This window comes from Dermacentor albipictus, chromosome 9 (assembly GCF_038994185.2).
Source record: "Dermacentor albipictus isolate Rhodes 1998 colony chromosome 9, USDA_Dalb.pri_finalv2, whole genome shotgun sequence".
NCBI classification, from domain to species: domain Eukaryota; kingdom Metazoa; phylum Arthropoda; class Arachnida; order Ixodida; family Ixodidae; genus Dermacentor; species Dermacentor albipictus.
In genome coordinates this window covers 16,965,106-16,979,284 of record NC_091829.1, presented here as the reverse complement: position 1 = coordinate 16,979,284, position 14,179 = coordinate 16,965,106, and the positions used below count along the sequence as shown (strand labels likewise).

The window sequence follows — 14,179 nt, the reverse complement described above, 5'->3', positions numbered from 1 at the left end:
CCCAGCTGGAATAGCTAATTTTGCTTCACTGCTGAAGCACGAAGAATTGCAAAGCATGTGCAGCCTTTTGGCTAGTAATGTGGCTAAGACATCGCTGTGACCATCTGACAGTGTAAACAGGCCGCAGTTGTGGTTAGCAGTTGTTAGTGCCATTGTGGTCCTTGCCTGTTCTATTGAGCGGCCGAAAGTGCCTCGAAGGTGAGCGAGCTGATCGCTGCCCTTTACAGTGGTGGGCCCAGGAACTTCAAGTTCCGGCCGCGGCCGAATCCACAGAATCTGGACCCAGAAGAGATGGATGCGGAGCAGCTGAACCTGGAGCATCTGAATCCACAGAGGCCGAATCAGCCGCAGCTGGGCCCCATGTTGCACCGGAGGCCACGAAACGGACCAGGAGCACCACCGCGTCAGGCGAGAAATCGTGCGCAGGATGACCAGCGGCATTCTTCGCATCACCAGCAACAGGCACAGCACCAGCAGCAGCAGCAGGGTGCTCCAGGCGAGGGTAAGCTTGCTGGCTGTAGGCCATCTCAGCTTCTGTCTACAAAGGCTGGGACCTTGAAAATGTTGAGGTCATAAAGGAGTGCTAACATGCCATTCTGTGAGGAATGAAGCACTGTCCAGAGGCTGTCCAAACAAGACCAGAGGCTCGCAGTAAAATGGAGACTTGATGTGATCAACATTATTGGAACAGGAACGTCGCTGTAGCCGTCATACCAACATGGGTCTTCATAGGCAGGATGAAGACGGCTTCTCTTGTTGAAATGTTTGCTCCAGAGACATCTCTTGTTCATTCGTTTTACACATACTAGTTGAATGCTCTGCCTATTGTGACCAGATTTAGTCAGTAAAATCTAGTTTAACGGCGCAAAAGCAACTTCTGCCATGCTGCACCACCCAAAAGGTGTTAGAAATCAATAAATATTCATAAATTAGCATTCCTCTAAAGTCTACTCTAAGCGCCAGTGTCATCTAAAAAAGCTGAGACCCTTTCTCCACCTTGTGTGCTTCTGCAGAAATGATTTAGCATATTCGTCTGTCAGGCGCATAAGTGGGTTATCTACTAAAGCTAAAGTAAGGTGTAAAGGTATTTGTAATATGTACAATTGGCAACGGTATTTTTCTCTGTGTTGTGATGTAAAAGGGTATGTAAATAAAGTGTGTATCGCTGTTAACTCTCTGTGGCCTTTGTTGCATATTTTTTTCCCCTCTTTAATCAATAAAAAATTGTGTTTGAGATACATGCCCTTGTCGAAGAAGATGCAGTACAATGTCTTGCATTCGCCTTGGAATGGTTCAGTAAGGTCAAGCTTACATGGCGTCGTATACCCTGCTCTTCAAAACAGCAGCAGGGTTTGGATTCTTTGTTCATCACATACCTTCCAGAAATTGGTCTTCACAAAAACCTTTAGCCGACGTTTGCTTCGTGATATTGAATGCTCTGAACTTTTTGCAATTGTCTCACCTGTAAATACAGTCAGAATTTTTTGCACATTAAAAACTCCTTTATTTTTTTCCACTCCTCTCTGAAATATTTTATTCCATTTTCACTTCCCTGTGCAGGGTAGATTGTGGGCAATCATATCCACATCTGCCAGTACCTCTGCCTTCCAATGAAGACCTTTCCTCTTTCTGTGTGAATCACTAACCACTGCCTGTGAACCTGCAGTCTTGTTTAGAAAATTGTGTTTAAGTTGTACAATGACAATGAGGACGAAAACAAAGACAAGAATGATGACAATGACGAAGGGACAAAACATACCCTTAGGCTTTCCCTTGGGTGGACGTCCTACCATTCTTTCAGCTCTAAAAAAAAAATATGTATGGGCACCTCCGCAGGTCACACAGGTCATTCTGGTCTTGCTCCCGAAGTGCCGCACGGGGGCGTTGCACCGCCAGGGGTTGCCCAGGCACAGCTCCAGAGGACGCTGCAGAACATGGCAACGGCAGGTCTCCAGATGGGAGCTGCCCCCCGCTGCTTTGTTCCGCACATGGGCACGCCACCGGCTTTCATTTCGGCACCGCCCCTTCGCCCACAAGGGTTCCCGGGTGCCAATGGCCAGACACCGCCCCACCCCGACGTGCAGGCCCTGCTGCTGAGGCTGCAGCAACAGCAGCCACCGCAACAGCTGCCGCAGGACATGGGACCCCAGCGATATGGCCAGTGGGTGAGTGTGAAGCATCGTAATGATTGTAATGTGGCAGATCGTAATGTGGCACAGTGTATACTACAGAAATTACCAGAAAGAATTCTAATGAACGACAAGGGGAGCCAGGGGCCCGATTCTTTTTTAGTCACAATCATGTGAAGCCAACAGACTATGGCACCAAGATAAGTATAGGGTAAATTACATGTTTTTAATTGAAATGAAATAATAAATAAGGGGAAATGAAAACGGAATAAAAAGACTGGCTGCAAGTGGAATACGAACACATCTTCGCATTATGCATGCAATGCTTTTACCAATCAGGTTATCACCGCACCATTTTCCCATCCGCTTTCTGGAGTATTATGTGTGCACTAGATCTAGGCCTGGGAGTGTTAGCTAGCGCCGTCAAAGAAGGAACTAGAAGGAATTCTGCCACTAGCCTCTATGGCAGCTGCAAGTGTGGCATCCGCGTTAGAAATGTTGGTAGTACTACATGGATTTGTGGCTTAACAAATGGACCATTTTCAGCAAAATATTGTCATGTTGTGGAGATCAGAGTGTCAGAACTTCGAGTCACGAATCTAACATCAAGGCACATCTTGAGCAGAGCGATACCTTTGTAATAATGGTTAGCTGGTGAAAAAAGAAGATTAGCAGTGATTGTTGATGCCTGCAGGCACTTATTACTTTCACGCATTTAGAAATATAGAATTACTTTGAAGTTTAGGAAGGCAAGGCATAATAATGTTACAGAAATATCTAAAGCACAAAGCCCAAATATGAGGCAAATTTATGTACTAGTTGTACTCATGGTTTTCTGGTAGCTGAACGAAGTGGTGGTTGTTAACACATCGCGTCCATTCTGTGACTGCATCTTTGTTGCTCTTGGGTGCCCTTGTTGGGCATCTAGGTTGAAGGGCTATCAGAAGCACATTAATGAAAATGGCGCTGAAGCGTTTCAGCAGCTCTGTTGGATAGAAAAATTCTACATTGTGAATTTAAGAGTGGCTGTTTCAAGCAAATCTGTGGGATCATGGAAGTTTGACTCTCGCAAGGTGAGAACAGCTCATAAAAAAAGTCAAAGGTAAGTCTGTGTTGGCCTCCATTACCATTTTTGAAGTAGTAAAGGCAAGGCGCAGAAGACCAGGACTCAAGAAGAAGAACACAAATGACAGGACCGGCACCTGTCCGCCGGTCCTGTTGTTTGTGCGCCGGTCCTGTCGTTTGTGTTCTTCTCGAGTCCTGGTCTTCTGCGCCTTGCCTTTACTACAAGCATGAACCAACTAGCCCAAGCAAGAGTTTTACTTGAGCAAATTACCATTTTGTAAGCAAACTTTGCTGGTTTGTCTTGTGTCACTGGGATGGCATCGAGGTTAACAGGACACCCAAAGGGTAATATTGAGTGAGGCTAAAATTATAGGCTAGTGCCTCAAGGTGTCGAAGAAGTCGCTTTTAAGAAGATGGACTCGTGAGAAAACAACGCAACTGGAGGAGAAATTCGATGCCGCCACTGTAAATGTATGGCACGAGTGTCTAGTATGATGCAATGTCTTTTATGCTTGGTACATCATAGTCAACCAATTATACATAGATATGCCAACTAGATCACGTTTGAAGATGAAACGATATGCACTATGAGAGTGTGGTGCCCACTCTGTGTGAACTGTAAGAGAATATTGCAGTTTCCTCAGTCACTATTTCTTTTGCAATTGAGTCATCTCCTAGCCTGAAACAATTGTTGTAAGATTTCTAGAAAGGCAAGCCAGTAATAGAAAGCTCTTACAGGTAGAAGTAAGCTTTCCATTGCTTTTGCATTCAACCACAGGTGTCTGGAACGTGGAAGCTGTGACAAACAAGAAATTCTTTGTAGCCTATGCATGCAGTCACAAATTGAGGGATAGGCTCTGTGCAGTTTTGCGTGTGTAAGTGAAACCACTGTGAACGGTCAAAGATGGGACTGTCAAAACTATTTGCTCTCGCCATCAAACTGGCCAAACTTCCATCTTGAATGATCTAGTTTTTTCTGCCTCTACTATTTGCCACCCCACTTGGCCGCAGCCGATGGGTCCGCCGTCAAGGCACAACATGCCGCCATCGTGGCCTCCGAACCTACCTCCTCACAGCCAGGAAGCTCCGCACCATTTCAGTGGCTTTCTCGGACCGAGGGGGCCCCACAACCTGCCGCCACACCCGGCAGCAATGCCCCCGCCACCGAATCAGCAGCAGCCCTTTCTCTGCGGGCCCCCTTCGAAGCCGCCGTTTGGTGCGATGCCAAGCCAGCCGGTCTTCCCCGGAGCACTGTGCAGTGACCATGCATCACAGCAATGGGACCCCTCATCACATGGGAGCCACGATGTGAAGTCTGTGCCGTCCCAAGATTAGAGAATCTCTGAAAGAGCTTTTTTCCCCACCCGATGTTTACTTGTGACAAATTTCTTCCTTCTACACCTTTCCTGTGGTGATGCTTGTTCCCAAAGACTGATGCCTCAGGCATCCATTGACAAGCCCCCCCTGACTCGTACATTCTTCTCGTTTTAAGTTCTTGGATTAGTACCCTGGACAAAAAGACTGTGTCAATTTGATTGATGGTACAATGCTGTGTAAACTGCCTGTTTATGTTTCTTACAATTGCTTAGGATTGGGTTGTCAGGGTGAGGGCGGTTAGAGAACGAGTTAACACTTTTCAAGCAAGAGTTGGCTGCCTTTCTTTTTTTTTATTGTGCCACTCGTTGAGCAAAGCTCAATTTTTGTGACAGTGTATACCATTGTCAAAAGCGAGATTCATTTCAGGTTTTTGCATGCTTCCAGGATATGTCGGGGCACCTGATGGACATGCATGTAAGGAATGGCTTTCTTTTTTTTTTCATTTTCGCATTCATTGTTTTAGCTTAGCTACTGACGATCATGGGGACTGACTGGCGATGGTACTAGAATGTTATCACTTGGTGCCTTCCCAAAGTTAGCTTTTTTTCCTCGCTTAACGGATATCATTGTTCCTCATGCAAAATCTTGTCAGGTCATCAAGACATGGCAAAACATAGTTTTAGCATTCTTATTTACATTCTTTTGTCACACTTTCAATTTGGGATTTTTAGGTCAAAGCGTAGCTTCCCCTTTGACTTGCCCGGTTTCTCATCCCTCACAGTGATGCTCTCGAGTAGGAAGTTGTTTCAATGTGATCACGTGCTGATGTGGTAACAAGAAGCTGTCACATTTGATTTGGCTTGTGAACGGAGCTCTCCAAGTAGTGTCATTACTAGCACTGTGACAGTAATTGCAGATAAGTGTTGTAGTCAGCGCTGCGCAAGGAATCTTTCATTCTGGGCAGTATTCTGAAAACAAAAAGGTGTTTCTTCAGCCAGCATTTGGTGGTGGTAATTGTGGTTGAGAAAATCCGTTTCCTTGTAATGATATTATAACAATAGCAATTGTAAAAGGAAGTGTGTTCAGAATGTATCGGGGCGGGCAGTTCTTGTTGAGTGCTCCACTTGTCTTAACCGTGGGCTGGGGTTGTCCAGCCTCCCTCGGCATTGTGCGTCTTTTGTAATTATACAACCCAATCATTTTCATCAGATGCATTCGATCTCAAGGCCACTGTGTTGTTGACATCTTGTGTCATGTACCAAGTACAAGTCTTTGGAAAACATAACTCATGAGTGAGCAGTTTGACATACCATGCCGACACAAATTTTGACGCAGTGCATGGTGCCACACGTCATGGTGGTGCTGGATGGGGTTTATTGATTTTAATAAAATTCATCATCAGGATTTTATGGTGGACATTTGTGTGAGCCATGTCATGTACATGGTGCCATGAAGGCAAGAAAAGTGTGTAATTGTCATTTCTTGTAAATATGTGAAGAACTTCAAAAGCACATAAGTGGCCTAAACAATGTTCCCCCCTGTCAATAACTCTGAACGATTGTAGTAAAATATGTAAGTAAAGAGAAATTCAAGCATTATTTGTGTCCTGCCTCTTTTATTTGTGTTTGGAAATATTATTTGGATGCATTTTCATGTTACTTTAAAGAGACACTAAGGCTAAACACGCTATCAGTTTAGATGGATGGAGCATTCTTTGACTGCCTGGTGTCGTTTGAGTTATTGAATTTCGCGCCGAGTGCCTAAGGTCGGTAAGTCACTGTGACATCATGGATTTCAAAGTAGATATTAATGCAAAAGCATTATATGCCTCATTATGCCAAAATGCGGCATTGGTGGTGGCAGCATGACTGATTGACGGTACCAAAATGGCTGACGGCACAGGGTAAAAACACCTAAAAATGGGGAGGTTCCTATAAACAAAGTAAATTTTGGTCTGGGTGGGATGCGACCCGGACATGGGGGCGTGAGATGAGCATGCTTCCTCAATGCCACGGTGGCTCCATGGTACTGGCTGACTAAAGGTGTGCCTAGTGCATCATTGTGAATGTGACAGTGTAGCCAATGGGGGGGAAGTGGCACCATGTCCTTAGTGTATAAAATGAGCGTGTTGCCCCTGCAGGTCCCTTGATCTTTGGATCTCATCGGTGCTGTGTCTACTGCGATGGACTCTTGATGCCATATCATGAGTGTATAAAATGAGCCAGTCTGTGGCCAACGTATAGGCAAACACACCACCGAATCAGCAGAAAAAACTTTTAATGCATGTCGAAAACATCAATAGAAAATATTTCACCAAAGGGGCTCTAATGCTTTTGCATTGCCGCACGTAAGCAGTCTTCGGTGTGTCTGCCGAATTTTTCATAATTAGGCCACGTTGACATAGCAAAAGTTCCTGAAACTGGCCATGTTCAAACTTCGGCTCACAATGTAGTCATCTTTACCACAAAGGAATTAACTATGCTCCAGAAGGTGCTGTCAAAATCCATGACAGTGCAGCAAGCTGGTGCAGGACCTTCAGAGACATCGCCATCGCTTTTGTTATTTTACTTTTTCTGGCTTACCAAACACGTTATCATGGCAGAAGTGGTGATTTACTGATGCAAAATAAATCATTCTTCTCTGTGTTCCTTTAAAGGCTATATTGCTGCTAAGGAGCACCAACAGTATTCCGTTGTCAGGATTATCACTCTCTGATACAGCAGAACTCGTGCTGTCACAATTCTATGTGTGATGCATCACACAATGTGCAGCGCCATTAGAGAGAACTACTGTTGCTTGGGAAAGGCTAAAACTTGCGCACACATTTATGCAAATCATGTAAGGTTTCTTGCTGCATCGTTATAGAGGACAGCACAAGACAAATTGACTATCAGTACCACTAAGATATGCACAAGTTAGCTGCTAGATCCTACCGACAGCGGGATTTTGAACCATAGTTTCCCACAGAGCCTGCATGGGAGGGACAGGCGGTACATGGATTTGCCTAAATTTAGCCCTTGTGGCTTCAAATGTCTTTACGAATCTGCTAAATGATCATTTGCATTAGGTGGTGCCACCAGGTGGCTGGACCTTGCAGACTGATCAGGCTGCTCATGTAAAGGGTGGTCTTTTATGAAAGGGAACATGCAAGCACATGGCCTGTGCTCTGCAGAGGCTGCTTAAGAGCGCCAGCAACTGGCAACAAGGGGAAGCACACCCGCTTGTAGTGTCATCTATTGCCGGCCAGAATAACCAGACACGGCTGACAGGCAAGCGGCTGCTGGGCTGCCTCCAACGCCAGCTGGATGCGCAACAGGTGGGGCCTGCAACACAGTGTCTGCTCCTAGCAAACCGCACTCCATACTCTGGCACACTGGAAATGTAGAAGTATCAACATATGCCAGCTGATTACCAGGCATTGTCAGCGTATTTTAATGTGCAAGCATTCTTTGGTGCGCTTCGCAGCAAGATCTATCCACCACGCGAAAGGTGCAATGCCTTCTATCTGCACAAAAATGCGCAATGTGTGAAGTTACGACATAACTGTGGTAATGAGGAGACTCTTCAGCACCTTCTCTGTGACTGTCCTTGCTATAATTTACAGAGACGATCGCTAGCAAACGCAATAGGGTGCTTTGACCGATGACCTCTAATAGGAAGTTATACTAAAGTGCCACCATTGCAAGCCATCGCAGCAGAGGGCAACTAGGGCACTGTTGCAGTTTTTAAAGGCTACAGAATTGGACAAGCGGCTGTAGCATGAACAGATGTTCATAGTGCTGCAAGTACTACTGTGCTGTGCAGTGACAGTGTGCGGCGACAGTGACCAACTGTGATTGTATGCCTGTGCTCCTTTCTTTATCTCTACTTTGTTATCACTTTACCTCCCCCTCCCCTCTTTCCCCAGCGTAGCGTAGCAAACCGGATCTTCTCCTCTGGTTAACCTCCCTGCCTTTCCCCTTTCCCCTCTCTCTCTCTCTACGTGTAATTATAACAGTGTAAATGTAGTTGATTGGTAGCTTTATAAGCGATCAGGAACAAGCGCAAAAAAAATTGATTAGAGAATAACCATAGAGATACATGGGGTCTACAGAAAATTCATGGGGAAGCCTATCGTAGGGTCGGGCCAACTTAAATTTTGGGGTGGGCCAACATCAAATTTGGCTGTAGGCTTACACAAAATTGCGGGTGGGCCAACTTAAATTTCGGGGTGGGCCAACTTGAAATTTGAGGGTGGGCCAACTTAAGTTTGGTAGTGGAGCTCTTTGACAGCCCCAGGAGAGTTTCTGGGTACTCTTTTTCAGTACTTCCCCCATGGCGTGATTAAGCCTGACCTGATTCGGAGAGGTTTAGGAGAGAAGTGCACTGATGTGAAACTATAGCTTAGGTAACTAAACAATTATTTTGTTAATTAGTTATTCAAGCTTAGTTATTGATATAATGATGTTATTTGATTACTTAGGTAATTAGCCTTAGTGAAGTTATGACGGACATTTGTATCTGTAATGAATAATTAAGAATACTTAATGATGCCTCACTAATTTCAAGGTACCGTTAATTATAATTTTTAGGCTCTGCTGATTTAACCTTAGTAACTCTTGATTAGTCTAATAATTTAAATGCATATTTAGCCTCACTATTCCTAATTACCGTCAATTAATCATGCTTAACTTATTTTATTGTAACTAACTTGTTAGTTTTTATTAACCTTAATTACACCTATACCTCTCAGTATTCATTATATATAGTCATAATCATAAATATCACTACTCATATGTAGTCGTAAGGCATTCATATATACATACCTCCATAGGACCTCGCGTATACCTATGCATGCAGTGCATTGTGTCACTTTTTACAGACATAAAAATGGACGGACAGAGTTCTAAGGAAAGTAGCCCTAGAATGTTTACGCATTAGTACAGTTATGCCAGCAGTACCTAATAGCTTCCGGGCATATGTTAGCGCTTCCACGTTTCCAGTGCGCTTGCATACTCAACGTAGTGTGCTAGCAGCGGACGTTGCGCTGCAGGCACCGCTCCTTGCGCAACAGTCATGAAAGGGGGGTGGGGGGGTTCAAATTAATTCTAGCAGGCACCTGCATATTGACCACGCCTGGTTATTCTAGCCACCTACAGATGACGACACAAGCGGACGTGCTTCTCCTTGCTGGCGCTCTAAGCAGCCTCTGCAGAGCACGAGCCACGCGCTCGCGAGTTCCCTTTCCTAAAGGACCACCCTGTACCTCTACATTAAAGCTTATTCATCAGCTCGAGTTTATGCCTCCACCCATCCGTCGAAACGCCCAGCTCACCTGTGGTTAGCGGAATACCGGACACTCGGCGCTGTGACAGAATGCTCACAATGCATGCTGCTTCGATAGCTATTGCTTGGGGTCCACTGCTAAGCGGCTGGCGGAGAGGTTTGGAGATGCTTCATGCGCTCACACTTAGACAACCTGAAATAGACGACGCGACGTGCCATCATGACACTCGTCAGTGAAGGCGGAGCTTAGCCCGATCACTCGGCGAACGAGTTGAGGAAATGCATGGCTATGGAGGAGCGTTACTAGTAATTGTCCGTAGCTCTCCTAATATGAGACATTTCAAATTGTAGCGCAAATGATTAACTTTTGCTTTACTCTACGCGTCTACAAAATTTGTCCGAACCATTTCAAGGGCCCTTTAAATTGAGAAAGTTAAAATCACCACCGAAGCACTCCGTACAGATGGTTAACTAGCGAAGCTGAAACATGTGGCCCCAGTGTTTATCACTGGGTTAATCACGACAGTTCGTTAGACGACGGCTTGGTAGGCTGCCGGATCATAGGTGCACAGTTGCTTCTTACGCTCGGCTGCACGAGCCTGTTCTTATGTCGGGCTGCAGCAACGGCACGGCGTAGACGAGCTCGTTCCCGGTTCTGCTCGCGGCATTGCTGATCGAAAGCTGCCTGCTCCTTAGGAGTACGTATGATGCCTACCCACTTCGGAGCCGGAGAGAAACTGCTGCGCACGCGCGCTCGGCTGCGTCGGAGGGCAACGACGTCACTACTGGCGCAGCCAATCGCGCGCCTCTCTTCTTTTTTTTCGCGCATGCGCATGGGTTTGCACCGGAGTTTTCGGCGTACACGCGACGGACGGACGAATCGGCTAGTCATATGCAGCTTCGCTTTAAAAAATGAAATGAAGATAAAGAAAGGCATTAATTCCTAAGGCATAAGTACAGTCATGCCGCGCAGTTAATGAACCTAGCTTATTTCACTATATAATGTTTTATTTGATCGTTGTCCCTGATCAATAATCCGCCAACAAGAAACGCGCGTCAAATGACGCGACATCAATAACGTTTTCTTACGTAGCTTCATATGTTGCAGATAGGCGGCCTCTGTAGCAAAAATTACGTGTTACATTTAGATAACAATGTTAAAAACGGCAGTTCACCTGGCTAAAACTACAATTGGTACCGGCTGACAAGAGTAGCGGGCGCACCAATGCAAGTAAAACCATAAAAAAAGTTTACTGCACTGACTTTTTTGCAAGAAAAACTGGGCGTCCGCGCAAGGAACGCGCGCTCGCTAGCAGACGGCGCACTAGACAACGACAGCGAAAATTGAAGACTTCGTGTTGTATAACACATGCCTCAAATATATATACGCTGGGAAAATGTGTTAACCAAAATTTGCAGTGGAAATAAAGCACTGTTATAAGAGCGTACGCGCGCAACCGGTCTCGGCGCCCGCAGCAAAATTACGTTGAATGTGCCGCGAAGCGCATCTCCACCCCTATGCAGTTCGCTCGCAGCGCCCTCACAAAATCTTTCCACGCGCGGCACCTCGGCGAGAGAGCGCCGTTCGGTCCACTCGACGTACACCTTTCTAGCCTCTACACTACAGTGAACTAGAATATATTCTAGTACACTATCCCAGCAAAACGCAAGATTCGCGCGTTTCCAATGGCAACGGCAAGGAGACCAATCGTCGTGCAGAAAAATGGGTGCAAAACTTCCCGCGGAAAGGAGGAGCAGGAGGCGAGGAGGTCGCGCGGTACTTTCAAATTATCAAGGGATTGTACCGCAAACAAGCCGTTTCTGACACGTGTGTACAGAACTAGGAAATTCTAAAGATTCTGCCATACAGTAATACAGGTAAATGGCGCGAGGCAACACGGTGTTTCGTAATGAAACAGGCTGCCAGCGAATAAGAAGGATATCAATCTGCACCCCCCCCTCCCCCCCAAAAAAAGATTGTTGCGTTTTGTGTTGAGCTTTACACAGAACAAACAAAACCGTGTGCTTTACACAGGATAGCAGACAACACCAACTAAAAAGAATCAACTAAAGAAACAGCCAGTTTGCACGGTGTCTTTCTTCGCTCAGCCTGCAAGGTGAGCGAAGAAAACAAAGACAAAAGGCAAGCGCACGTGGTGCCATACCTACACAAGTTGTCTCGCAATCTGAAGAAAGTTTCCAAGAGACATAATATTAATTTGGTTTTCAGTGCCTCGAGTAAGTTGTCCTCGATATGCAATCGCATGAACAAGCGCGAAAGGCACCTGTGCACCACTAATCATAAAACTCGTTTCACTGAGTGCAGGCGCAATGTCATCTACCAAATACCGCTCAGCTGTGGGAAATCTTATATAGGTCGAACGGGACAGTGCTTCAATGAAAGAGCTCGTCAGCACAGCACTAACCTAAAGAATGGATATGAGAGTCATTTAGCTGGACACTGTAACAAGTGTCAATGCACCCCCATATTTGAAAAGACGAAATTCATAGGGAAAGGAAAGAGTAAAAAGGAAAGGAAAATAGTAGAGGCCTTTCATATAAGAAAGGAAGGCGATAAATGTGTAAGCACTCCCTCTCTTGCCTTGTCGGGAAAAGAAATCACATTTTTGGAAGAAAGATTAAAATATTGATTTGCAGATGTTTTTTGCGACTGATGTGCGCATGCCTATGCTGAAGAAAGTATACATGTCCGGTGAATTTCAAATAAACTTCCAGTTGGCAGTCAGCGCTTGTCTGTGGTATTTGTTTCCTTGTGTCCTCGTCTTTTTCGCGCTGCTTCACCTCAGTTCTAAGATGTTTCTTCCGTGCTTCCTCGTAGTTACGTGCGCCTTTAAATCTTGCGCGTGTGCGCGCAGATCATATGCAAGGAGCTCAGCGGGCAATTTCGCCTGACTGAGACGGTGTCAGCCAGTGTGTAACAGAAAAAACAAACAAAGGAAAAACGACCGCAGCAACATTACCTAAGGAATTATAAAGAAGGCTTGAAATCGTTCTTACATTTAAATAAGGGGTCGTTTTCCCGCTCCTTTCTGTGCGTCCGAGTGTATCTTGCCCGCTTGCCCATAGGGATGACGGGATTCCTCGACCCGGGATGTACGTGCTGACGGTCTCCGATATTTGTACCTTTCTAGCCGGAAGCTTTCTGTAAGCATGCTGCTGCAAAAGCGCGATTTATTTGATTAACCTTAGCCTGGGAAGTTTGAGATGGGCGGAACGGCTGCAAAGAAAGGTAAAGAGGGGGCTGGCGGTATATGTGGCCGATGGTCCTTACTTGACGAGCGAAACACAACAGGATAGAACTACTGCTCGCTGGGTCAATTGGTTCATACTGATATTTGAGAAAACCAACGAAAAAAAAAGAAAGAAGAGACGCAAACACGAAGGAAGGAAACAAAAGAGAACACAGACATGCTTCTGACAACAAATTATCCTATTTCCTTTGAGTTCGCGTCTCATTTTTTCCCGTTGCTTCTCTCGAGTAACAATATGATAATTGGTCACGCCTCTTAATTATTTCCTTCGTGTTTGCGTCTCAAACAGGCACGCTGCTCATGATGCTGGCCGATTTATGTATGTCGATGATTATATAGTATTTTAACGATGTGACATTGAATGCTTGGCTTCTGCCGCGTCTGCAGTTTGTGCAGTTTTTCACGAGTACCTCCAAATCCTTACTTTGTCATGTGAAGAGACTGCGAATAGATCCATTAGGTTTTTAGATCTTTCGCTTGTTTTTTCAAACAGTCCTGTGTGCTGGTGCTACGAGCCCAGAGGGAAGAAAGCCATTCTGCCATTTTCATCAGCGCATTCCAAACTAGTTAAGCGGGGCATCATTAATCTTTGTTTTAAAAGCACTCTTCCAAAATCCTCTCATCACCTGGTACGCACAAGCTTCGAAAACCAAGTTTCTCGCCTAAGCACAGGCGGCTACCACTTGCAAATGCTGATAGCACACGTGATCACCTGGATTCCGCTATATACCCTACAGAGCAAAATCAGAAAAGTGGTTAATAATAATATTTGGGGTTTTACGTGCCAAAACCACTTTCTGATTATGAGGCACGCCGTAGTGGAGGACTCCAGAAATTTTGATCACCTGGGGTTCTTTAACGTGTTCCTAAACCTAAGCACACGGGCGTTTTCGCATTTCGCCCCCATCGAAATGCGGCCGCCGTGGCCGGGATTCGATCCCGCGACCTCGTGCTCAGCAGCCCAACACCATAGCCACTGAGCAACCACGGCGGGTAAGAAAAGTGGTTGTCATGCCGTACTTGCCGCAAGCTAGGCATTATATGAAGAAAATTGGGAATCTTGCTGGCGTTGACGTCATCTTTTCATCCGCTTTAAAATTGCGTGGTTTGTGTGCGAAAGTAAACAACACT

General features: G+C 45.6%; 1 protein-coding gene across 3 annotated transcripts in view; it reads left to right on the top strand.

Annotated features, from left to right (window-relative positions):
• LOC135903705 (terminal uridylyltransferase 7-like) overlaps positions 1–6,109 on the top strand; it is a 42,327-nt gene extending 36,218 nt beyond the window's left edge. For all 3 annotated transcript variants that reach the window (XM_065434058.1, XM_065434059.1, XM_065434057.2), the window contains 3 exons: positions 228–502; positions 1,837–2,165; positions 4,206–6,109. In XM_065434058.1, coding sequence (XP_065290130.1) covers positions 228–502; positions 1,837–2,165; positions 4,206–4,529 — 928 coding nt within the window. In that variant the 3' untranslated portion in view covers positions 4,530–6,109. The remainder of the gene's footprint in view (positions 1–227; positions 503–1,836; positions 2,166–4,205) is intronic.
• The last annotated feature ends 8,070 nt before the right edge of the window (positions 6,110–14,179 follow it).